This window comes from Lampetra fluviatilis, chromosome 36 (genome assembly GCF_964198595.1).
Source record: "Lampetra fluviatilis chromosome 36, kcLamFluv1.1, whole genome shotgun sequence".
Taxonomy (NCBI): domain Eukaryota; kingdom Metazoa; phylum Chordata; class Hyperoartia; order Petromyzontiformes; family Petromyzontidae; genus Lampetra; species Lampetra fluviatilis.
Genome location: NC_136310.1, coordinates 1,556,504 through 1,583,648, shown reverse-complemented (window position 1 = coordinate 1,583,648; position 27,145 = coordinate 1,556,504). Strand labels below are relative to the sequence as shown.

The 27,145-nt window shown below is 49.1% G+C and overlaps 1 protein-coding gene across 3 annotated transcripts in view; it reads left to right on the top strand.

Annotated features, from left to right (window-relative positions):
- LOC144945017 (histone-lysine N-methyltransferase MECOM-like) overlaps nucleotides 1–27,145 on the top strand; it is a 247,443-nt gene that overhangs the window by 189,537 nt on the left and 30,761 nt on the right. For all 3 annotated transcript variants that reach the window (XM_078873180.1, XM_078873181.1, XM_078873182.1), the window contains exons 3-4: nucleotides 23,180–23,317; nucleotides 25,160–25,262. In XM_078873180.1, the coding sequence (XP_078729306.1) occupies nucleotides 23,180–23,317; nucleotides 25,160–25,262 (241 nt within the window). The remainder of the gene's footprint in view (nucleotides 1–23,179; nucleotides 23,318–25,159; nucleotides 25,263–27,145) is intronic.

Below are 27,145 nucleotides of genomic sequence, written 5' to 3'. Positions count from 1 at the left end.
AGCGACGGACCACCACCACCACCACGTGCGTGATGAAGACCGATGAGATCACTGCGAGCTCATCCTCACCAGCCGGACTCCTGTTCCATTGACGGAGGTCCCTGGAGCATGACGCGTCTCTCCCCCTTCTCCAGAGTGTTTGGGTCCACGGTTGCTCATCGCCGTCGTGACAATTCCACATTCCTGTGGTGGGGCTGAGTTATTCAGATGGTCAACGTTTTCTTTCGTTTTTTTTATTCACCACAAAATGCTAGTCATTTTATTGCCCCCCCCCCCCTCCCAGAGAGATGATTGGTTGAGTCACTCCGACCGTGATTTTATGAGCCTACAGCCTTCCGATAGTCGAATGCTCTGACCCACAGCATAGAAACTGTTACTTGTATACAACCCAGGAACAGAAAAAAGTTAGATTTCATTGAATGATGTCAACATTGTATCGAAATATGTCTTTTTCTAAATGAAAGTAGCATGGAACGGAATTGCCTGGACTAATCTGCACATGGCGGTAGCTTATGGAGATGCAGCCAGGGTTTATGAATCACAAGCCACTGCCGCGCTAAGAGGTGCGATGTGTGAAAGAACTTGATAACTGTGTGTGCGCGTTGTTGCTGCGGTGAGATGTGTTAAAAGAGGCAGTAAAGCACAGACGGATTGGCGCAAAATCAAAAAAAATAAACCACCTCCTGTGAGTTGTAAAAGATGTTGAACACAGGTTCACTGTGTTCCAACACACTAATGCGAGACACACCATTTATTGCGGCGTGTTTGGCTGGGACATGTAGATATAATAAAGAACATTAACATAATATCCGTAACTTTAGCATTGAATCAGTCCACTACTGGATGAAACCCTCTGCACGCCATGTAATAACGGGTGGTCGCTTGGCCATATTTCACCGCACTGGCCGAGGTATAAGCGCTCGCCGCTGATGCCAGCTGTGGACGGGGGTGGAACTCAGGCGGCGGGGTCAGAGGGTTGTGCACGTGCGCGAACAACGGCGCCACCACCGCACACCCCCGATTAGCACGGTCAGCTACGTACAGTGCGAAAGAAGTTCAACATATGTACGTACGTGCGTACCTCTCCATCGTAATGCTTAAGCTTCTTATTGACTTAGGAAAGCCCTTTTTTTCCGAGTCTCGAGAATTTGATTTAAGGCGGGTTCCTCCTGCATTGGGATTTTTGTGTTTGCCAGTTCTGTTTGTGGATATTTACTCGGCTCGTGGGAGGAAATGGGAAGAGCCGGCGTGAATCAGCTCGACGTACAAGGGGGGAGCTAAGCTCTCAAAGCTTTGCACCGATGGATTCAGGAATCACGCAGCTCCGAGCGTAACAACACCACCTGGTATTCCCAGGCAGTCTCCTGACTCTCTACTAACCAGGCTCGAACCGGCTTAACTTCTGAGATCGGCCGAGATTAGGCGCTTTCAAGTCGTTGTGATTGTAAATGTCCCGTATTCTCCGGGTTGTCAGATCCGGTGGCTTCGTGTTTGACCACATTTAGAAGCACGCGTTCAGAGTATCTGGCTGTTGTACATTTCCACGTGATAAGCCACGTCGTTGAGCTATCAGTTGTTGCCAGGTCGCTTCTGAAAAAGAGCCATATAGCGTGGTGGGCCTGGTAAAATAAAGACAGTAGTTGAGTTTTAGGTCATTTATTTATTGATAGTAATGTTCTTACCTTTCCCTTACTTTGCACTCCCATCGTTTGTTTGTCTTGTTTGTTGTTGTAACTTTCTGACCCGCCCCTACTGGACATCTTTGATAAAGAGCGTTGCAGCTCATCGGATTTCTCCAGGATAAATAAAGATTCTGATTCTGTAGAACAACAACAAAAATAATAACAATGACACCGGGTACACATTTTAGGGTGCGCTTTAGTTGCCGGACAGTCTTGTAATCCGTAGGGGAATGTACAGACGCCGCCGAGACACGCAAACAGCACCTATTACTTGCTGTAATCATTTATGCCTTTACGACAACAGACGAGCAACAGCAACTTTAAAATAAAAAAGAAACCCCCCTGGTATTACCAACCCTTCGTTGAAGCGCCTCCAAAGAGAGAGAGAGAGTAAACAAACGAATTACAGTAAACATTGTGGGGTCATAAAGCACCCGGGCTGGAGATAATTTCCAAGCAAAGAGTGACTGCGTTTGTAACTCCACAACTGCGCCAGGACGCGCACACACGCAACGCGACGCACGTGTATTGTCACTGTTGCAAAACTACAGCTACCTTTCCAAAAAATATAATACCTCTCCCAATAAAACCTTATATCCTCACCATAGAGATACGGGGTGTCTTGTATGATTTACTGTGGAGGGGGTGGGTGGGAGGCCGGTGGGTGGAGGAAATAGCTACTCGATTTATTTCAACTTTGGACCACCAACTTGATACAGTGACTATGGGATTCAGACAGGTTCATGCCAGCAGACGTGGGTAAACATCTCTCATGCGCACCCCCCCCGTCAGCTCGTGAGAGTCGATGAGGAGTAAAAATTACAGAGCCGGTTCTCAGGGGACACTTGAATCGCGTCTATTTAAAAACATTTTAAAGATCGCACTTTAAACGCGTTTAGCAGCAGCAGCAGCAGCAGCACCTCCGCCACGTATCGAAGCCATCAGCCGTGATTAAATTTACGGTGTCCATTAGCACCGGAGTCACTAAAAACAAAGTGCCTGGAATCTCAGGCCAACGGGCCTTCTCATGGGCAGCCAGTCACGGCAAGTTGTTCGCTCAAGACTCTGATGGTGCGCTGTCTTTGAGTTGTGCGCCTTTTGGCGTCATCTGGTTCAACACCAATGGAGACTAGGCTCTAAGAAAAGCTGTCTCGGGTGTGGACCAATCAACTTCAAGGACAGTGCATATCATTATCATTATCAGAGTTGTTTCTTTTTGTTTGTTTTTTGACTGCTTGTGTTGTGGTTATTGCAAACATGATGCCTTATATTGAAAGGGTAAAAACCTATTACTATATTTTGCCACTGGTAAAGGAGATGTATCATAAGTTGTTCGCTGTTTATGAATTCAGATTTCTGTTCACCCACCCCCCCGCCCGCCCGCACCAAGGCAAATTGATCAATCGATCATCCCTCGTATAGTGGGGACTGCGTGCAGCAAGAGGGCACTTCACGTCTTGTCACGAGTGGGGGAGTTAAGGCCGCGTGCATTTTAAGCCAGCTTGACACGAGTGCTTGTGTTTCTTTTAAAACTCTGCTATGACTGCACGTGTGCGTGTGATGGGGAGCGGTGGTGCAGCGGTTAGCGCACTGCGTTACGAACCTGACAACCCGGGTTCCAGCAATGCCAGTGACGAATATCTAAACCGGTTCTGGGCCTCCCTTACGTTGACTCAGCCTTAAATGAGCAGCTGTGTGCACATTGGCACTTGGCAGGCGAAAGCAGGCCCGGCATGTCACTGGCCACAACATCCCCTTGCACCGTGCCGGCATTTAATAGGTGCTCGCTGACAGCACTGGCTCTAGCAACAGTCTATGTTAGGGCTATGAGGGGAGGGTGAATCGTCGTGTGTGTGTGTGTGTTTCCCCCTCTCAGGCCTTTGTGCACGCGTGCATTGTGGCATGAAGTGTTGTTTGTATTCGAGTTGTGAATGGACTTGGGTTCTTTGGAAGACAAGTCAATCAATGTTCTTTATTCACTCAGGTGAGAGCACATTCAGCTTTGTTATTCCTCTCGCAAACAAGGCTGGGATCGCAGGGCGAGTGTTACAAAGGGACAGCAGCCGATTCGTGTGTGTGTACACGTGTGTGTATCGTCACTCGTGTGTGTGTTTCGCATTTTAACTGCAAATCTTCATCGACGGGTTTTAATTTTAAAAAATTTTACGAACGGAGTCTCGTTACCACTCGCGTTCATTCCGGCCAAAGCCTCAGACTTCTGCAGCATCGGCGTCACTTTAAATGTCGCGCCCTGCCTCCATTTACTGTTTTTGAGCCTTCGAACAAAATCACTCTCCCAGACGCACACACGAATTCGTCGGCTCGCCAAAGCCAAGCGGGGTTGGTAGCCTGGTTTGTACTCGGATGGGTGACGATCAGCGGAGCTTGCCAGGTGTTGTAGGCGTGTGGCTGAGAAGTCGGTGGGACAGCATTTGCTGGGTGTCACCCCCATCCATCGTACGCACGATTCGTTTTCTCCAGGTTCTGTGGTTTCCTAGCCACGTGAAGCCAATCTCATCGCAATGTAACAGGACCCTCCAGATAAAATGCGTCTTCAGATTTACTCGAGATTTCCCTGAGTGATTTAAGGGCATCTCCATCATATTAATATCTTGGAGTGGCGGCGCAGTGCTTAGCGTACTGCATTGTGAACCTCGCTACCTGAGATTGATTCCCGGCCATGGCTGACATCAGTAGTGAGTGATATCAGAACCGGTCCTGGGGCAGGGCTTCAACAATCCATCCACGTTGACCTGAATATAGCAAAACAACCCCGTGGCTGTGTGGCCTGGAGAAGGCTCATCTAGCAGTGGACTCATAAAGGTTGAAAATGAGAAAGTATAACAACACGAGGGGCTGTGCAATCACGGGACCAGGGGGGATGCTCACCAGCACAGTGTGGCCGTCATCCAGCAGTGGATATCCAGTGACTGACGATGAAGATGAAGTCTGTTGGCAGTGGAATGTTTTTCAGAGCAACGTATTCTCATTATACGCGAAAGCGTACATTTAACAACAGAGGATGAAGTGCTTCATGTTTTTTCCTTCTCCATCCTGCGCTTTATAAGCACCACCACCGGCCCAAGCACAAGTCGCTGAGGCTCAATTTCAAGTTAAAACACATTCATGTCCGCGTACGTGAGAAAAAAAACATTCCGACCGTCCGATGCATAAGTTAACACTCATCCCTCTCTCGCTCCCTCCTTCCCTCCTGCCGCCTATTCAGCCATCACTCATGACCCTCTGTCAACTCCACAATGCTTCGAAGACGTCTCCCACAATATCGGGGCACGCACACACGCACGCACGCACGTGCGCTCCCACTCCCCCGTGTCAGTGAATGCGTCACGTGCGGCATGTGGACACGTGGGGCGTTGGCGGTTTGAGAAGGCGTGTGTGTGCGTGTGTGCGCGTGTGTGCGTGCGCGCGTGTGTGTATGCGTGTGTGTGTGTGCGTGTGTGTGTGTGCGTGCGTGTGTGTGTGCGTGTGTGTGCGGTGGGGAGCGGGAGAGCAGTGGTTAGCGCGTGACCCTGGCGAGCCGGTAGAGTTCGATTCCCGCTCCCCTAGGTCAACTCGGCCTTGAATGAGAACCCTGGGCGGTGTGTAAACATCAATATTGGAGAGACAAAGGCGCCCGGGCGTGGTTTTGACCACCACACCGCCTCGTTCCCTGTGCCGCCCTTCAAAGGTGCTACTCTCGAACAGCACTTGCCCCAGAAGTCTGTTAAAGGCGACACGGTTGGTAGGGGGGGCCTTTGTCTATTGTGTGGCTGGCATGCGAAAAGGCCGATTCAGCTTTCGTTTGTTCATCCATTCCGTTGATCCTTTCATTAATTCACTCCGAGTAGTGTCCCCGCATGTCGGTCCGCGTGGACCGAGAGCTGTCGGCCAAACCGGTGGCTGTTGCAGCGAGGCCTTGCAACGCATCGCTCGCAATCGCCGACTCCAAACACAATCAAAGCCAGCAGCAGCCGCCGCCGATCGCAGATTCACTCACGGCCCCGTTGATGATAAAGATGCGCAGTCAAAAGGAAGTGGCGACTCGAGGAAGACAAAATGTACACGGTGTGGATAAACGCCTACGCTTCTGCGTCACCGTCTGTCTGTGTCTCTCGCCGTCTCGTCGCTCCGTCTCCACCGTGGCCGTCCTCCCGTGGCGTCGTTTCCCGTCCCTCTCTCCGCCGCTCGTCTCGACGGCCGGGGGCATCGTCGCTTCAAGCGCCGACGTGCGCTGTCCACAAACCCGCCTGCGTCTCGGCAACAAACGAAAATAGCGCCCTTTCGAGTTTGTTTAAAGTTACGTCTTTCTTTAGGGGGGAGGCGTGTGTGTGTGTGTTCGTGTGTGTGTGGCCGCTCACGTCTCTGTCAGCGGTGGGTCCGTGCGTCACGCGCAAACAGAATGGGGAGACGCAAGAGGGCTCGGCTGTCGTTACAATCAGAATGAGTTTGTTTTGTTTATTCAAACTGGAGGAATCCGATGACCTAATGAAGCTCTCTTTGACAGATGTCAATTAGATCCCCGCCCCCTCTGGATCATCCTGCCGCCGCCGGCCCTCGAGATCTGTGATGTCGCTTCTGTGTCACCCACCGCGCCAATGACGACGGCGCTTTCCCTTCTTCCTCCGCCGAGCTTTTGTCCACCCTCCCATCGTCCGTGGTGCAACAGTGGCAGCAGCTGGAATCTCAATAAAAAAAACTCGCCTCCTTAAAAGCGGCCTTCACTCCCTAGCTCGGGCCGTTGAGCTTGCAGGTTCTGTTAATTCCCTGGCTTTCCATACGCATGGACGTTGAACTTCTTTCGCGCCGCACGTAGCCAACCGTGCTGATCGGAGGTGCGGTGGAAGGGCAGCAAACTAAACACGAGAAGCATTTTTAAACAAATGACTTTGTCAATCTAGATGATGATTTAAAAGCGCCATAGCTCCGTTGGCTTCCTAGCATCGGAAGGAAGAGCGCGTTCCAGGCGGCCGCTGAAGCGCATCTGAAAGCGCGCTCGATGCGGAAGACCGACTTTGTTCGCTGGCCAGACGCTGCTTTGGGATCTGCGGACGAAACGCGCCACTTGACAAATGTCAATAGTTATTAGTATTAGTAGTAACCCTAGCGGCGAGACACCCCCCCCCCTTCTCGCGTTCACCAACCACCCCGCGGGCCGGCAGAGCGGCCGCTGCTTCCCACCGCCCGCGAGGGGGCGGGCGGCGGCGTGCGGGCCGCGTGAGTGGCGCGCCCGGGTCGCAGAAGTCATTCGTCTTTCACGGGAGTGGACCGTGGGGATGGGGGGGGGGTGTAGGGGGCGGGACCCTTCACTTCGCCCCCACCCATTTGCCCTCAACCGAAAGGGGTCAGGGTGTCAGGGTCACGAGGTCATTGACGCCGGTGCTTTCTGATGCCACCGCACCTCGCCATTGCTTCCTTCCTTTCGTCTGATCCTGGCAGCCGTTTTAAAATAGCCACCTGACCTCCTCGGTCCACTCGTGGAGTCTCCCGCCGCCATGTGGCTCGAGGTCTTCCTCTTGGTGCCCGCTGACCTCTGGGTGCCTGGCTTGGTAACCTGCCCTTCGCCACTCTGCACACGTGTCCCGCCCATTGCATCCTCCTTCTCACTGCATCCACAGCGAACTTGCTCGCCCCATCTTCCTCCACTCTGCACACGAGTCCCACCCATCGCACCACCACCACCGCCGCCTCCTCCTGCTGCTGCTCCAGCTGCTGTGCACGTCCACGCAGAAAGACACTTTGAACGTGTAGGGGTGTCGTGCGCGCGCAGTCCGGTTGGCACGGCGGGGGACAATAAAAACCACTTCGCTGCTGCCCAGGGAGGTAAGGACGAGTGCGGGAGAGGTCAACCGACGATCGACGGCGGGCGGCGAGCGAGCGAGATGGCGCGCCTCTGCTGCTGCTGCGTGGTTTTGCCATCCCTTCGGCAAGCGAGGGTGGGGAGGGGGCTGTCTCGCCAATCACTTAGCGTGATCGAGAGCAAAGCGCCCCCACCGCGGCGGCCTCCGAAGCGTTGTCGGCGAGCGAATAAATCACGCGCCCCGACTCTGCTTTTGTTTCGTTTCTCCAGACGTGGCTAAGAAAGCAATATAACTCAAAAATTGTTGTCTTGTGCGCTCAGTGGAAACTTAAGTGACGGGGTCAAGCCTTAATTATGTCCGAAGGATCCCATAGGAAGGCGTGCTGTGTCTGATGGGAATGGGGGCGGGAGGGGTGTGGGGCTGGGTAAAGTTTGTGAGTCGTGCGTGCGGAGCGACGACTACGATGATGATGATGATGACGATGACGACGAGGATGACGATTGATGATGACGACGACGATGGTGACGACGATGACGACGACGACGATGATGATAACGACGATAATGATGATGACGATGACGACGAGGATGACGATTGATGATGACGACTACGATGATGACGATGATGATAACGACGATGATAACGTAGATGATGACGACGACGATGATGATTCGCTCGGCCGTGCGCCTGCTGTGTGACCTCCCGGGGGGCATCGGGCAGCTCGTGAACTTGAGGGACGTCCGCTGCACCCCAAGGGGGGCTCACTGCCGCGGTCGCTCCAGGAACGTTGCCTTCCCCCTCCCCCCACCCTCACCCACCGTATGGAATTCAACCAGATGACCAAATGGTTCATGCTGCAGTTTCATCGATGACGACGATGACGACCGCTTGCGTACGTCTCCGTGATTGTTCCACACAGCCGTCTGTCGCAATTTGTTGGGTTTTTTGCCGCTCGGTGCTCAGGGAACGGTGTCCGACGTTTCACCCCGCTTGCTTCCGAGAGCTTCTTGAGGAACCTGAAATTGAGTTCCTCCGCGTCGCTCTCGGAGGTTTTGTTCGGGAGCGGAAAATGAGCGGAAAAGGAACGGGATTCAGGAAGTGAACGAAATGGAACCAAGGACGCGGCGCGACCTTTCGGACACGTTCGGAGAGGCGTGCGGCCGCGGTCAAGTTGCCTTGGCCCTCTCACAAGCTGCGTTCCCGTCCTACGATTTGGCTGCCGTGCCCCAAGAGGTGAACAAGGAGCGTCCCTTACAAACATCTCGCAGGGCCGTGCGTCGCCCCTGTCTTGGAGAATGGCCCGAAAACAAAACTAAAAAACGCCGACAGCAAAATGTTGTTGAAATCGCCCTCAATCTAAGCAAAGTTGAGCCTGGTTAGCACTCGGAGTGGGTGACCAACGGTGCGTAGCAAAGCGGTGTTGTGCGGGCTACGTCGCGGGCACCCGTGGGGGGAAACTCGGCAACTCAAAAAAACCCCTCGTTGACGCTCTCCCCGCGCCCTTCACCAACCCGCACTGACCAGCGTGGTGAAGTATGGTCACATAGCGCCTGGGGGCGGGTGAGGCCGGGCGTGGCGAGCGATCGGCGCTTTCTTTGGCCTCTGTCGCCGCCTCGAGATGTTGACGGATGCGGCCGGCAGACAATAGCGGCGCAGAAGGTTGCGAACAAGAAGGACCTGCCGTGAGGATGTCCGCATTGCTCAGCCACGGGCCAAACACGCGGCGTGTGTTTGTGAGTGTGTGTGTGTTTGTGAGTGTGTTTGTGTTTGGACTGTTTGCGTGCGTGTGTGTAGTGGTGAGCACACTTCGCTAGGAACCCGGTGAGGCGAGCTCGGTTCCCGTTCGCGGCCGATAACTGTCGCGAATATTTGAACTTTGGCCCTGGGGCTCCCCTAGGTTGACTCGGCCTGAAATGAGTACAGTGGTGGTATGAACAACAGCACGGGGGATCACGAAGGCAGCGGCCGTGGCGTGGATGTTGTCCACACACGCCCTCGTGTGCCATGCCCGCCACCCTTCATCGGTGCTTGCCCCCCACAGCCTGTGAAAGGTTCATGGGGGGCATCTTCGTCTCTGTTATTGCGGACACGTCCGTGGCGTTTTGTGCGAAGAAATTCCTCGTGCCATAATCTCCCTTCGGCTCCTGTCTCTCTCTTTCTCTGTGCGCTCAAGCACCGGGAGAGAGCATGTTAAAGTGGGAAGGAAGGGAAAAGCAACGCGTCATTATTATGTTTGTTTTGGTTCCGACGTGAGGAGGCGGAGCGGCGAAATCGGCTCGTGCGTAGACGCTAGGCGGATCGCTACATCGCAGGATCGTGAGAGATGGCGATGGGCTTGTCTGGGAAGGGGGAATTCATCCAGCAGTGGATTATTCATGGATGATGGTGGTGAGCCATTGTAAGTTTGTTGTTGCTCAGGGCTCAAAAAAGTTCGCGCCTCGTCACTCAAAAAAGCAATAGTAATGAGCATGCTTTGGAAATTCCACATTCGTATGGCAATAACCGTTACATGCATATGACAATCACGGTGACCTCCGCGCTGAAGTGGCGCTTAAATCGGCGTAAAAAATAGACGAATAATTTGATTCCATTCCAGGAACAAAAATTGCGATGAAAAAATATATTGGGAATTGAAAAAAAATTGGCTGCGTTTTCGGTGACCTTATTTCAACAATGGGCTCGCAGAGGGCATTGGAATTAGACAAACGTCGGGTCGGGTTGCACGCTAAGGCCAAAAAGAGGTCACCCTTCACGCAACACGGTTATAAAAACATGTAAGTTCGTTTCGCCGAGTGTTGTTCACACGTGTGTGTGTGGTGTGTTAGTATTCATTCCACAAAACTTTTATGACCTCTTAAATAAAGAATGTGCTCACATTAACAGCGACTCGTGATAAATGAACTCGGACGCAACTTTTAAATCACGGCCGGGCTTAAAATAATTCTAATGTTTTCCCAAATGCGTTTTTTTTCGCTATTAATTATACATCTAGCGCGTGTCCCTTTGCGCAAAAAATAATCCCTCGCTTTAAAAAATGAGGCTCGTAAAATGTAATGGTGCAAAAGATGATTAATGCACTTTGTCCTCCGATTAGTTGTGCACGTGCGCGCGCGCGCGTCTGCGCGAAAGAGTTTCAGACTCCGCGAGCTTTTCCCCGTTCAACTCCGCGCCTCGCGGCTCGCGTATTCCTTAAGTAGCAAGTGATCAGCATCCTTCTGATGACTTGCTACTTAAGGAATACAGATGTTGTATTCACGTGGCGCTTAAGTGGCCGAGCATCTCGAAGCCCTCTCGCATTGCATCTCAATCGTCCCATTGCCTGCTGGGAGTTTTTTCTAGAGGGGGGGGCGGGGGCATCTTGAAGACAGCTGTCGTTGTGCGACACAACGTGACACATCTTCTTGGTTCTTTCGGTAAAGTCACGTAGAAGGGAAGTAATAAAATAATAAAAATAAAACATAATAAAATGAAATAATTCTCACGACGTTTCGGCTACAACGCAAGCAGCCGTCTTCAGGTGAAGGACGTGACACATATCACCTACAACCTCGTATTGGTTGCTATTGGTTATTACATTTAAGTAATTTCAATTTATTTTCATGATTATTGTTATTTGGACAGTTTGGATCATGACATTGATAGATATGCCCAAATCTTTTTTTCGATTACACGTCACGGTATATTTCACGTGCATTGTGATACTGACGACGCGTATTAGATATCTCTCGCCACTGGTGTTAGCCGTGACCAAGATTCGAACTTAGCTCGATAGGCTAAATACCCAGTAAACGTGGAACGCTGGTGTCGATATTACTCAAACGTATTTAACTTTGAGGAATCCGATGAGCAGGTCAGAAGGTTGCAACAACAAACAACAAACAATACAAAAACACGATAGGAGTGCAGAGTATTGGAAAGGTAAACAAATCACTTAAAAATACATGTACAAATAAAATTAATCATTTTTTTGCATCTTACCAGGTAAAGCCTCCGGAGCTATTAGCTGCTTTTTCACAAGCGACCTGGCCACAAATGATAACTCATGTGGAAATTGACAGCAGCAAAACAATCGTGACAGTTCCAACCACATGCTAATAACGTTGCACGAAAGGTGGGAACAGGCCGGTGTTTAGTTCCAACTCGGCCTGTGTCACTTCACCCTCATCGGAACTAAATCTGAACCATTTTTTATCTTACCAGGTAAAGCCCCCTCTGAGCTATACAGCTTATTTTTCAGAGACGACCTGGCTATCACAAATGATAGCTCAACTTAGTGGCTTATCACGTGGAAGTTTATTGCAGCAAAGTACTCTAAGCAGACATTTCTAAATATGTGAGGGAAAAACCGGAGGACCCGGAGAAAAATCCACGCTCCCACGGGGAGAACATGCAAACTCCAAATATGCAGCAGGCCTCAGGGTCGGGATCGAACCCACGATCTGCTGTACACCAGACGAAGTAGTTAACATCTCCTAGCCACCGTGATGATGATGAGAGAGAGAGAGACACTCAAATTCCAAATATACAGCAGGCGTACATGGTCGGTATCGAACCCACGGTCTCATGTATACCAGGCGAGGTAGTAAACATCTCCTCGCCACTGTGGCGCCCTCTGTGTGAATTCTTCAGCTTTTGTTGCAGGTTTGAAGTCTCCAGATCAAAGCAGGCGATACGCACCGTGGGAAAAAAATGCATTGCTCCTCGAGCCACCTTTGCTGCGGTGATTTTTGACTCGGAAATGTTAAACTTTTCTAAAACGCAACTGCACTGGCTCCACCTGTATTGCGTAATGCTGATTCGATAATGTATATTATAAGCCTCCACATTTGGGATCGACAAGCGTTTAGAGTATCTGGCTGCTGTACATTTCCACATGAAAGCCACTTCGTTCAGCTATAATTTGTGGCCAGGTCGCTTCTGAAAAAGAGCTATGCAGCTCAATGGGCTTCGCCTGGTAAAGTAAAATAGTTGATTGAAATTTGTAGTGATTTGATTACCTTTCCAATACTTTGCACTCCTATCGTGCTTTGTGTTGTTTGTTGTTGTAACTTTCTTACCCGCCCCCTACTGGATATCTGTGAAAAATAGCTTCATAACTCGTCAGATTTCTCCAGGATAAATACAGTTTCTGCTCCGTGCCATTTGCCAGTTGTATCCCCTCCGTCAATTGATTTCCCTTTGTTGGCGAACTTTAAATGTCACCTGGTATCCAATAGAGTGATCGCTTTATTACTTGAAATCAACTAGCTTGTTTTGTGCTCTGGACAAGTGCCATTGTCCGAAACGTCACCTGTTACATATCCTGTTTCTCTCCTTTTAAGGCCGCGGTGTTCTTGATGAATGCGTTGAGTTTTATTCGCCACTTGTTGTCGACGTCACTTGTGGTTTGGACGTGGCTAAAGTGCGCTCGTTCATATTTCACTCCGTCAGTGCGTCAGTCCGTCAAAAGCACTTGCGATCCCACGCGAGGCCTCGGGTTACAAGGTGACCAAGAGCAAGCAGGGCAACAGACGATTGTTGAATCCATCTGTGTTCTGCCTTGAGTGTTCACCCCCCCCCCCCCTTCATATGCGTGGCTTTATCCGGGAACTGCCGTTTCTTCCCCAAATGTTAAAACATTCAATAGGAACGTCCCAAGGTCTCAAAGTAGGATCCTCCTGAAGAACGTTTGAGACTCCGTGAGGCTCCCCCCCCCCCCACCCCTGGATAAGTAAATAAATGAGATGAAGATCCCGAGACGGCCTAGAGTTCCATTTTAATTGTGTAGAGACCCATGGACTCACATTGAGACCTGTGCACTCGCATAGATGCGCTTTTCCGGCCGTCTGGAACGCTCTTACCTGCCACTGGACCTACGCACTTTTAAATCTAGATTGCAATCTCATTTCTTCAGAACTGCTTTTCGCGTTTAGTTGTGTTGTCCTTCTCCCGTACCTCCGATTGGCACGTGACCAAGTCATCCGGATTGTGCCCGATCTCATCATATGCAGGATGCGAAACAGGGTTGAGCCTGGATAGATAGATTTGGCAATCGCCAAGCTTGAAAATAGTTGCTATGAGCTACGGGGCAAGGCAGTCAGAAGGCAGAGCAGTAAAAAAAAAACAGTGCTGTACTGCACTTCTATGTTGCCACGATCTGTGCCTTCACGAACTCGCACCGAACGGCGTGGTGAACTATGATCCAACAACCATCACAACCCACCTGCCGTTGGGGAGGGCCCTTATCCACCAGTGGATTGGCAAAAGAGCTGTAACACATACTTCCATCATTATCATTTTCACTTTGTCATCACACACGGATTCTACTGTGGCATGGAGTCAGCCCTGACTGCTGCCTTGTGCAACGCCGTGCAATAGAAGGTGTGGAGGTGTGGGAGGGAGGGAGGTCGCCCTGGCTTGTTGGGTGGGTGGGTGGGTGGCGAGGTGCAGGATTCCGAGCCTTTGACCCGCGACCATGACGAGGAGGAGGTGTCTCTGGTGGGAGAGGAGGAGGAGGAGGGGTGCTGAGGTGGGCGGTGGGAGGGGAGGGTTGCGAGTGTCACGGTCGCGCCGTCCGGCCCCGTGCGAGCTTTGTCAAACGCCGAGGGAAGTTTCACCGACACCGCCACACGGCGTCTTTAGAACGCGCGTCGCCCGCCGATCTGCACACTTGACTCCCGTTTCCAACTTCGTCTTCCCGTCGCACCTTTCACGACTCGTAGCGCGTCTCGCTCTTGGGCACGGCCTCGACGCTCCTCCAATCCCTCCGATCCCTCCGATCCCTCCAATCTATCTGTGCCGCGTCTGCGTGGATTCCCCAAACTTTAAAGAAATAGGTGGAATAAATGCTGTGACTGCAACCGGGTACGTCTTTTGCTCAATTCATATTTGAGCCGTGTGCGTTGAATCGAGCGGTCGAGGTGGTTGTCTTCGTATTTGTTGGTGGGGTTGTGTTTTTTTGTGAACTGGCGTTTGTCACAAGCGCTGCGAGCGGCAAGGGGGTGATGGAGGGAGGGGACTGATCGTGAACTTTTTAGCGACTGTCGCGGAGTTTGTTCCGGCGTTTGCTTTTGGCAGTGACCGATCGCTCACCGGCCCTGCCGCGTGTATCGAGTTTCACGTCTTTGCGCCCATCACCGCCTGGAGCCCGGCTTTGGGGCGTCATGCTACGATGTCTAATCTAGGATGAACACGCGCGTTCAACTTTTTTAGGAAGTAGAGATTATTTACACGCTGCGCAATTTTTGTTTTAATCGTCTGAACGTTCCTCGTACGGGAGCTTCAACGCTTGCGATGTTTTTATTTTATTTGCGTAAGAAAATTCTAAAATTGGTCGCGTTTTCATGTTGTTGAACGACGGAAAGTACGCAAGCTCGCTGGTATCGTGTGGTGTTTATACTTTGCGGCAGCGTGCGCTTGGGAAATGTTTCTCGCTTGTTGAGTGCTACGCGATTTGCGGTTGATTACTCATGCTGTCACAGAAGTGATATTATTTAGAACGCGTGGTTAATGTGAAATTATTTATATCACGTGGTTAAGGTGATATTATTTATAATGCGTGGTTAATGTGATATTATTTATAACGCGTGGTTAATGTGATATTATTTATCACACGTGGTTAACGTGATATTATTTATATCACGTGGTTAATGTGATATTTTTTATAACGCGTGGTTAATGTGACATTATTTATCACACGTGGTTAATGTGATATTATTTATCACACGTGGTTAATGTGATATTATGTATAACACGTGGTTAATGTGACATTATTTATCACACGTGGTTAATGTGACATTATTTATGACGCGTGGTTAACGTGACATTATTTATAACACGTGGTTAATGTGATATTATTTAGAACACGTGGTTAACGTGATATTATTTAGAATGCGTGGTTAATGTGGCTTTATTTATAACACGTGGTTAACGTGATATTATTTATCACACGTGGTTAATGTGATATTATGTATAACACGTGGTTAATGTGATATTATTTATAACGCGTGGTTAATGTGATATTATTTATAACACGTGGTTAATGTGATATTATGTATAACACGTGGTTAATGTGATATTATTTATCACACGTGGTCAATGGGATATTATATAGAACACGTGGTTAATGTGATATTATTTAGAACGTGTGGTTAATGTGACATTATTTATAACGCGTGGTTAATGCGATGTTATTTATAACACGTTGTTAGTGTGATATTATTTAGAACGCGTGGTTAATGTGATATTATTTATATCACGTGGTTAACGTGATAAAATTTATAATGCGTGGTTAATGTGACATTATTTATAACGCGTGGTTAATGTGATATTATTTAGAAGGCATGGTTAATGGGATATTATTTAGAACACGTGGTTAATGTGACATTATTTAGAATGCGTGGTTAATGTGACATTATTTAGAACACGTGGTTAATGGGATATTATTTATAATGCGTGGTTAATGTGATATTATTTATAACGCATGGTTAATGTGATATTATTTATAACGCATGGTTAATGTGATATTATTTAGAACGCGTGGTTAATGGGATATTATTTAGAACGCATGGTTAATGTGATATTATTTAGAACGCGTGGTTAATGTGATATTATTTATAACGCGTGGTTAATGTGATATTATTTAGAACACGTGGTTAATGTGATATTATTTAGAACGCGTGGTTAATGGGATATTATTTAGAACACGTGGTTAATGGGATATTGTTTAGAACGCGTGGTTAATGGGACATTATTTAGAACGCGTGGTTCACGTGATGAGCTCATCGTTATTCTCGAGGAAAGGGCAGAAACGGCGAAATGTAAACTTCGGTGCGCAGCAGGCAAGATGGAAAAATAAGTTGACATCACTCGATAAGGAGAAGGACTCTTCGTGTGAGTCGGTTGTTTTCCCCATGTGAAATGTTTAATGTAAATATCCGTGCCTGGGCTCACGGGACCATGAGCCTGCCATAGTGAGCGAGCGTTGCCCTAAATGTTATCCACATCGTCATGGAAGGAAGAGGGAATGCTTTGCTCTTCATTTTACAAACGAAAACATGCGGACGCGGTTGCGCTTTTGCACGTTGTGGAGTTATCCTGGAGGCGTCCACACGTGAATGCTCTGCGTAAAATGTCTTTCTTCTCAACATAATATATACACACGAATGTATGTACGTTGCACTTCTTTTGCACCGTACGTAGCCGACTCCATCTGTAAATATACGATACAGAGAGTCATTCGTATGCCAATTTAAAAAGTGCTCATCATCGGAAAAAAAATTTTAAACGTGATTCTCATCAGGAACCCACCCCATGGCTATAGGTGCAGTCTCCAACTCGTCTTGTCCACTCAGTCTCTCTCTTGCGGCCTTCCTGGTGGTGATGCGCTATGAAGAAGGGCCACTGCACGAAACGTCGCCTTTTATATTTGTTCCTTCTAACGCCACATACACACACGCAGATTTGTTGTTGTTGGCGAGCGTGTTGAGTTGTTTTGTTGTTGTTGTTGTTGTTGGCGAGAGTATTGAGTTGTTGTTGTTGGAGAGCGTGCTGTGTTGTTGTTGTTGGCGAGCGTATTGAGTTGTTTTGTTGTTGTTGTTGTTGGCGAGCGTATTGAGCTGTTGTTGTTGTTGGCGAGCGTGCTGTGTTGTTGTTGTTGGCGAGCGTATTGAGTTGTTTTGTTGTTGTTGTTGTTGGCGAGCGTATTGAGCTGTTGTTGTTGTTGGCGAGCGTGCTGTGTTGTTGTTGTTGGCGAGCGTATTGAGTTGTTTTGTTGTTGTTGTTGGCGAGCGTATTGAGTTGTTGTTGTTGTTGGCGAGCGTGCTGTGTTGTTGTTGGCGAGAGTGTTGAGTTGTTGGCTGTGCTTGTGCACCACTGCCAACGCAGCAGCAGCAGCATCACCAGACCACGTGCTTAATATACCGGACAGAGTCGTTCAGAATCCTTTGAGATTAAGACACTCAAACATATTTCTTCTCAAATGACCTTCATTGTTATTATCATTGTTGTTGTAGATGTAAAATTGTCAATAAAAAACAAACAGCCGCAGTGCATAAACAGTCCATCAGAATTTAGCTGGTGAATCAAGTGACCCTGGTACAATATTAAGCCGTTATTGTGCCGGTCATATTATTGATATATTAGTTATTGTATTTAACGATAGTAGTTTACTGAGTGCATACAATGAAATATTGTATTATCCACTATATATAGATTTGTGTGTGTTTGTGTGTTACGGGTTTAACTGTGTGTGTTATGTCACGCGTTTGTGTACACACGTATTATTTTCATTTCTCTGTCAATAAACACAACCCGAAAAATGTAATCGCGTGCAACGAATTGTTAAACACTGCGGCTAGTTAAATAAATGTTTTTAACCTGACAACTCGTTTCTGATTTTAACGAACCGGTTTCGCTAAAACAAATATAAATGGGGTTGACATCAAAAGGCAAATTGTGACTACACCAGTGTCAGTATCAGGCCATGCTCTATCCGCTGCTGAGTGATGGGCGGTCCCACGATGCCACGACACGTCTATGGGTCGTCCCTCCTCCTCCTGCTGCTGCTGCTGCTCCTCTTGGCTGCTCCCCATTTCCATCGCTGGTCTCCTCCATCAGCCAAACGGCGGCGCCCCCTCTCGTAACGGTGTCTTGACGTCCGACGGTGAACGCGATGCCTGTCTGTGACGATGCCGTGATGCGTGCACGCGCGCGTGCCTGATGCGCGTGCCTGATGCGCGTGCTCTTCCCCCGGGCCTCGGCGACATTGCAAGCGCGCGCGCATTTGTCCATCCGTGCTTCTTTGCGTAGTTTAAGGATCTTGTTTGTTGTTGTTGTTCCCGTTGAAAACATCGTCAGCGTTAAGCCGCAATGCCCGCCCGCCTTTTTTCGTTGTTAGAAAATCCATTTGGCACAATAGCCGTCACTCACCTCTTCGTATCATCGTTTTCGTCCCAAATGTGCTTCAGTGTTTTAGCTCAAACACCTGCCGCGTTTTAGACTTCTCCCCCCCCCACCCAACACAATTATATAGTTCGTAACATTGTTGACTCATATTTTGCTTGTGCGCATCTGGGGCTCTCGGGAACGCTCTTCCGTCTGATATTAGAAAGCCACTGGAGCTGTGCGCTTTTAAATAATCTCGATTGAAAAGTGATTTTTTTTTACTGATTTTTGTGTTAAGTTTGTTGTCCGTCCCCCGCACCTTCGATTAGCACGGTTGGCTACGTACGGTGCGAACGAACAACATACATACACATCAGTGGGGTTCGTATTCAAGTCCATCGTGATTGCTTCAACGTAAGATGAAAATCTCTTGCATGTGCAGGTATCATTTTAATATATAAATTATATTGAAATAAAGCTGCTGAGCGCAATGGCCTAACCCAAAATAAACTGAGCGACCGACTAAATAACAGAACATTCTTCTTCTTCTTTCGAATCGGCGTCTGTTTGCGAAGCTAAGCGGCTGAATTTTGGGAATGACAACAAAAAACATTTATGCGGAAAATTGTGTATTGACAGTCGTGTTCTTACGTTCACAAGTGTGTCTTCATATCCGTTGATTTAATGTGGTTGCCCGCAGACAGGGCTGTGTGGCTGGTTTGTAACAAATAGACTCAAAGGTGTCCATCGTTGGAAGAGTTGTAACCAATAACTAAACCAAAGCACACGTACGAAGTGGCTGCATCACAATCACTGCTTGTTCATGAACATTCACTGGGCTCCACCACTTATGTGGATACAACCTTAACGCTCTATTAACACCCTGTTATTGTTAAGACAGACGCACGAACTTTGAATTAAAAAGCGCAACCAATTAAAGTTTATTTTTTATCGGATGTGCCGAGAATACAAAGACAACGTAATTACTAAACGGGTTAAACACAGACATTCGCTAAATAATCGTTGCCAGAATGAGTGGTTCGCAGGAGAGTAGCAGTTGCATGTTTAGTGAACGGAACATGATTTGCTAACGTAAGTGCCTGTATAGTTGCTGTTATTATAAGAATACAAATATACCACCGTTGACAATTTAAAGATTACTATGATGTATGTTGAAGTTCTTTCACACCGTACCGTAGCCACCCGTGACAATCGGAGGTGCAGGGGAAGGACAACAAACGAAAAAACATCAGTTCTAAAAAAATCACTTTTTTAATCCAGATCATTTAAAAGCGCCATAGCTCCAGTGGCTCCCTGATATCAGAAGGAAGAGCGCGTTCCAGACGGCCGCAGAAGCGCATCTGAAAGCGAGCGGTGACCGACTCTGTTCAATTGCCGGCCACAATCCGCAACGAGGATGACCGGAGTTCTCGTGATTGTGCTTGCTCCTTGACGAGCTCAGCGAGGTATCGTGGTTCATTTGTGGCAAGCACTTTGTGTGTAATTGCGTAATAGTAGTATGTAATTTGTGCGTACAATTTTTTTACAACGTAAGACTATGCTTGCAGGTGCGTAAGCGAGCAGGTGTTGAACCTCTATATCGCTATATATCCCTTCTGCTGCTTCATGTCCACCCTGGTGGACACGGCGCTCTGAGTTGTACCACCGCTAAGAAACTACATTCATAAAAAAAAAACTGAAACAAAATAAACTACGTCTTGAAGAGGTTTCTTTACCTCATAAAGTCGCATTAAACTCCCCCTGAAGATAATAATACCGTACCTTCTACAATAATTCAGACCCGTAACAGGTAACAAAAATTGCACTGTGATATTGACGTTCATAAAACGCATCTTTCTTATTTATTGACGTATTTATTTTTAATCGGAGGACGCATACTGGGTACGGTGTGGTTTATAAACGTGGTGATCTTCGTTGATTCGCTCTGAGCCGGTGGTTTTGCGGAGGAGCAGGCGTCCAGTGTTGCGTGGCAGGATTGTGGAAATGCCCTTCTCTCCTGTACCGGGTGGGATTCACATCCCTACCTATCCTCTTAGAATATTTTTTTCATATTAGAGGCTGCAGACGTTTTGCTTCGATTAGCCATAGAACTGTTATCCTGGAGATATTGGATTTTTGTTGTGTTTGGTGTCGTGTTCAGATGGGGTTTATAAAGAGGTGAAATGATGTTAAAACTTTTTTTTATTTTACCCCTCACGAGAATCCGATAACTAATTTTGTTACGAGAGATGTTCAGCAAGGGCCTAACGTCACGTGTCGTCTCCAGGCTGTGTTGTGTGCGGAGGAGCTTCTTCCGCTCATTATTTCTCACACAAAATGCTCAATATCTAGACATTATTTTACTGAAAAGGTTTTTGATAACTCAACGATGTTAAACTTATTGATGATATATCTGAAAATAAATCATTACGACTAAAGTATGAGTGATTTATTAGACTTGATCTTAACGCATTTCGTAACCAGTGACCCTCAAATTAACAATACTTGTAAAAATACACGCAAGTCAGTAATAAAAACAAAAGAGGTAGTCTCAACAAATAATTTAAATTAACGTATTTATTTGATGCCAATGCATTAAATCATTTTAATAAGCCTTTGTGGCCATTAATTTAAACTGCCAATATAATGAACAATTCGTTCATAAAGCGACTGTTTATTTTCGGAATTCATCTTGTGCACTGGCAGCAAATTCTATAAACAATGTGGCCTTTCATTATCAACACTCTAGCTACCATTTATTTGTAATTGCATCTTGCCGTACTGTGTGTAAGGCATTGCCAGTTAAGGAATGACAATGGAATAATCGCAAGTGATCGTTTTAGACTTGCCGACTAAAACGAAACGCATTCGTCACAATATAAAATATGACATTCTCGACTATCACAGGTGTGAAGACGCAGTGCTATTGACAAATGAGTTGAGTTGTTTGTTGTTGTTAATTGTGCTTGTGCACCACTGCCAACGCAGCAACAGCATCATCTCCAACTTAATTTGTTTTAGGTTTGAGATCACTTAAATAATATAAAGAATATACCACTGTCCCATCTTCGTTTTCCATCGATTAACAGCGCAAAGCGGACCCATCGCATCCCCTGACAAGGCCAGTTTGGGTGGGTGTGAATAGCACCTCGTCGCAGTAAGGGGTATTGGGGCAAGGCTAACGATGACATGGCGACCAAAGGGGAGACACAAGAGGAATCGCCAGTGTATGTACTTTGAACTTATTTTGTGCCGTACATGGCCAACCGTGCTAATCTGAGGTGTTGGGGAAGGACAACAAACTTAACACAAAAACATCAGTTATTAAGAAATGAGTTTTTCAATCTAGATGATGACTTCTTAGTGCATAGCTCAAGTGGCTTCCTAATATCGGAAGGAAGAGCGTTCCAGACGGCCGCATAAGCGCACCTGAAAGCGTGCGATGCAGTGGCCACCGTCTTTATGCGGAGATGTAGCGATGAGATTTGTTCACGGTCGGGAGACAGATCAACTGTGGACCCAGAGGGTTGGTGATTGCGAGGCTGTCGTCCAGCAGTTGATCGACCACGGCTCGTGGTGATTTTAAAGAAACACGTCACATTATTGGTGCTGTTGTTGTTTTCTATAAAATAATTTGAACTCTTTTTTGGGGGGGGAAGGAAATTCGTCAAGTCAAAAGTTTAAAACCATAGCCACTTCAGAAATGTATTTCACAAACGGACCTCAGAAGCGAAGTTGACGTGAGCCTGGGTAGTGCCTGGGTAGTGCCTGGGTGGGTTGAACCACCGTACCCAGGAGACCAGGGCAGTGGGCGTAGTGGGCAGCAGAGGGCAGTGTGGCAAATTCCATTCCCGCTCTGCGCCCCTCCACACCCCGACTCCTTCTTCTACCGGCCCCGCTCGGACAATCGTGGCGAAGTGCGGTCGAATCACCCTCGCCATGAACTAAGTTCTCATCCAGCAGTGGATTGACAAAGGGGGCTGTGTGTATGCACAGGCAGAGCTTGCCGGGTGGCAGGGTCTCACCCTACCTGCGCCGCGTGCGCGCGAGGCGGTGCAACATCCACTCGCTCACCTGGGGACAAGCTTGGTCCCCGCTCGGGCAATAAACGCGCTCGCGCGCACGCAGCGCGCGCGTCGCATTAACAACTTCCACGTCGTAAACGCGAAACGATAACATCGGCACAAGGGTGTCCGTGACTTAAACTCAAACAGCCTAAACGACTTGGGGGATAACGCCGGTTATAAACGGAATAAAGTGGTGGCGATCCGCTGTGAGAGTATGCGGTGCCCTTTTTTATTTTTGGGAAGTGTATTTAGATATTTTTAGTCGTGAGGACAGCCGCGATTAATTATGCTGTCAGTGTGCAGCTCGCCATCGCTGCATAGTTCATGGAATAATTACCACTCCGTGGCAAGTACAATTAGCACGATTGGCTACGTACGGTGCGAAAGAAGTTCAACATCCATTCATGCAGGTCGCCATTGGCTGTCGTACGGATAGATTTGCCCCCCCCACCCACCTCCATTGAAAATGTGGACATTCACGCTGGCTCAAGCCTCTAACCCGTGCGGTGGCGGTGCATGCCCTGTAAACCACCGCTGTGGCTTGTGCAGTGGAAAAGCGGTATTTCACAGGTGGCCTCGGTGTAGATTGTTGTTGTTGTTATCGTTGTTGTTGTAACTTGCTGACATGCCCCTACTGGAGGACGTCTGTGGTAAAGAGCTTCATTGGTTCATCGGATTCCTCCTGAAATATAAAGAAATATTCCGAGTTTCGGCCAGTACATGCGTTGACCTGTCGCTGTTCTCGCCTTGTGTGTGTGTGTGTGTTCAGGGCTCGCAGGGAAACAGCCCCCCCGCCAAGCTGTGCGACGACCCGGGCCAGGACGACTCGGGAGCCTGGGTGAAGTATGTGCGCTTCGCACAGGCGTGGGAAGAGGCCAACCTCGTAGCCTGGCAGAGCGGGGAGCAGGTGAGCGTGCGAGCGGCTGGGACGCTGGTCTCCTCACCCACGCGACCGCTGATCACCTTTCGATTTAAAGCTTTCGTGACTGCACGGATTCATCTTCTTGGTTCTTTCGGTAAAGTCACGTAGAAGGGAGATAATAAAATAATAAAAATAAAACATAATAAAATACAATTCTCACGACGTTTCGGCCACAACGCAAGCAGCCGTCCTCAGGTGAAGAACAGGTCTGTCGGAAAGACAGCGTCTGAATGACAGACCTGTTCTTCACCTGAGGACGGCTGCTTGCGTTGTGGCCGAAACGTCGTGAGAATTGTATTTTATTACGTTGGTTGACTCGGCCTGAAATGAGAACAGGTGCGCTGTGTAAGCATCGCCACTAGGGAGACAAAGGCGGCCGCGCGTGGTGCTGGCCACCCACCACCTTCGTGTGCCATTCCGGCGTTCATAGGTGAACAGAATTTGCCCCAAAAGTCTCAGGCCATCCAGGGGATCTTTGTCTTTGTATGGAGCGGTGGTGCGGTGGTTAGCGCGCCACGTATGAACGCGGTCACCCCTTTTCGATTCCCGCTCACGGTGAACATCGGTGACAATTTTATGAACCGGTCCTGGGCCTGCCATAGGTCGACTCAGCCTCAAATGAGCACCTGGTGCGTTTTTAAACATATCCTCAGTTATCGATAATTCATGACATTACTTAAACAATACGTCCTTAATTGTTTGTAAAAACACATGACGTTTGCTGCACATTAAAAATGACTGATTAATTATTTATATGTCAGACTACCGAGGACACATGAAAGTCGACAGGAGCATAGCAACCACAAGTGACCATGGCCGTACCGAGAGAGTTGATACGGAAGGTGCCGGCAGCGTTGGACGACCCGGCGTTCGCGTTTGCAGCACTGTTCTACAGAGACGCTTGTGAAATAGCTACCCCTACTGATCACAGCAAGCATCACAGTGCACCGTCCGCAGTAGGCGCCGGGGTTGTGTAATGCCTCGGCGTGCAAAGCCAGTGGTTTACACGTCGGTTGATGTGTTCGCCTTGAGGCCTTTATGCGATGATTACAAATTCGAGCTTGCGCAGCAGCGGAACTTTGCTCGTGGGGTAGGGAAAATTGCGGTGTTTGCTCGAGACCGTTGCCAGCCTTCGCTGCGTGTTACGGCAATGCATCTGTGTGAGGTGGTGGTAATCTCTGGTGGTGGAAATTCCACGTTACTATGGTGGAAGCCTTTTAAAGTAATATTTTGGTCAGTTTTTTTTTACACCCCCAGCTCATTTCGATTATAATATGATTGCCGTTATGTCTTGAGATGGAGAAGTCCTTCAGAAATCTCACAGATCCAGTGTCGCCCTGACATATCAGAGGACTGAACCTTGAAAGACGTCTTTCATAGCACTTTGGGAGGAAAAAAAACTTTTATTTTTTACGCAACAGGGGGTGGGCACGCCTTCTCACAAGCTCTGGTATGAGACCATCATACGACAGTGAAACGAAAATTCGAGTATATAAAAAAAATTCTCAGCGATGTAATTTAGCCACCTACAGGGAAAACCCAAAGTTTCGTGCGATCAGGGTTATTTCCGTCTCATCGCCAGTGTCCGGGCTGAGACCCATTGACCTGCTCGCGCTTGAGAACCCAGTTCACTCACCGGTGACCCAATCCAAGATTACAAATCTGTGCCTCGGCAGCGCGGGGGGCCGACTCATGCCTCCTGAGGCCTCCGAGCCACCCAGCCCGGGCCACTCCTCAGTCACCGCCGCCTCCTCTTCCACCTCCTCCTGGCAGTTGGGTGGGAGTTGATTCGGTGGCACGTGTCCCCCCCCCCACCCCCCGTCGCAGATGTACTACAAGGTGATCAAGGATGTGGAGCCGGGGGACGAGCTGCTCGTCTACATGAGGGAGGATTCGCAGTCTGGTGGAAGCATGGCTCCCGACTTTGATGGTACGAGATGCTGGTACCGCCACCACCACCGCCGCTGGTGCTGGTGGTGGTGCTGGCAGTGTGGGGAGCGGTAGTGTAGCGGTTAGCGCGCTGCGCTACGAACCTGGGCATGTCGGGGTTCGATTCCCGCTCATGGCCAACACCGGTGACGATTATCTGAACCGGTCCTGGGCACCCCCTAGGTTGACTCAAACTGGTGTGCTGTGTAAACATCGTCACTAGGGAGACAAAGTCAGCCAGGTGTGGTGCTAGCCACCCACCCCCTCGTGTGCCATGCCAGCCTTCATAGCTGTGGGTCTCTATGTAAATCTGTGGGTCTCTATGTAAGTCTTTGGATCTCTATGTAAAGTCTGTGGGTCTCTGTGTGACTCTGTGGGTCTCTGTGTAACTCCGTGGGTCTCTATGGAAGTCTGTGGGTCTCTGTGTAACTCCGGGGAACACGACGAGCGGCCGACCCACGAGCTGTGCCGCCCGGTGTGCGACGCGAGTGGCCGGGCAACGCGCACGGCTCCCCGTGTTTGCTTTGGCGCCGACTTCAGCACCGTGCCCCCCCCCCCCTCCGTGCCGGGGAACGCGGCGGCCTCGTAATGCCCCCCCCCCGCCGAATTTGGTGACGCCAGGCGCAAACGGCGGCTCCAATTACACGGATGCCTGCGTCGCCGCGTTTCTAACCCCCCCGCAAGTCGCGTTTCGTCCGCGACGGCGTGTGTAGTCGTGCAGTCCCGTGACAGGAGAAGTAAAAAACACACCACGGAAATGATGATGATGATGGTGGTGGTGGCGATGGCGGCGATAGCAATGCAATTACATTGGCGGAGATGAGCCGCGGGATTGCGCAGGAATTTGGAAGTGCGCTTAAATCTGCGTCCGACTTGAATTCATGTGTGACGCTCTGTGGTTGTTAAATGATAACGTAGGTTCTCGCCATGTTAATCGTCCACATTTAGACTCATTACTGTAGCTGCTATCCGATGTGTGTGTGTGTGTTTGTCATTGAGTTGCGTTGCGTCTTGTTCGGCATGATGTCCAACGTTTCGCGCTGAGAGCTTCTATTCGATCCCTAAAGAAGCTTCCCGGTGCGCGACAACGAACCGTTGTCCAGACTTTGCGCCAAACATCGACTGTGCGAGAGCGTTGGGAAGCGGCCTCGTGGCATCGTTCACGGTGGCGCTCGCTCGCTCGTGCGGCGCCCGCCGGAGATTTCCAGCTCGCGGGAAGTTTGACGTTGGGACGTTTTGAGCGAAGGGCTTCGCTGCCAACTCGACACTTGCCCTCCGTCGATGATTTAACTGGAAACACATGTCGCGGGCTTGCTCGTTTATTTGAATGTCAGGCTACGGTGGTTTGAAACCTTGTATGACTGCATGCGCGCGTGCGCGTGTGTCGGCGTGCGTGTGTGGGCTGCTTGGGCGTGCGTGCGTGCGTGCGTCTATATAGCCGTGACTGGAGGCGCGTGTGTGCCTGTGTCAATATGTAACATGTATGCACGTGTGTATGTAACTCTGTGCGAGTCAGCGTATGTGTGTGTACATTTCCTATTTTAGTACCCATGTGGGTATATCTATGTAGGTGTGGGAGCGGTAATGTAGCGGTTAGCGCTAGGAACCCGGCGGCCCGAGTTCGATCCCCGCTCACGGACAACACCAATGACGATTATTTGAACCGGTCCTGGGCCTCCAATAGGTCGACTCAGCCTCAAATGAGTACCTGGTGTGGTGTGTGAACATCGCCACTTGAGAGGCAGGCGCCTGGGCGTGGTGTTGGCCACCAACCCCCAAGTGTGCCCCAACAATCTGTTAAGGCTATTCGGGGGAGCTTTGTCTTTGGTTATATGTTAGGGGAGGGTTGGTGCATTCGTTAGGCCTGGTCGTAGCTAGGGATTG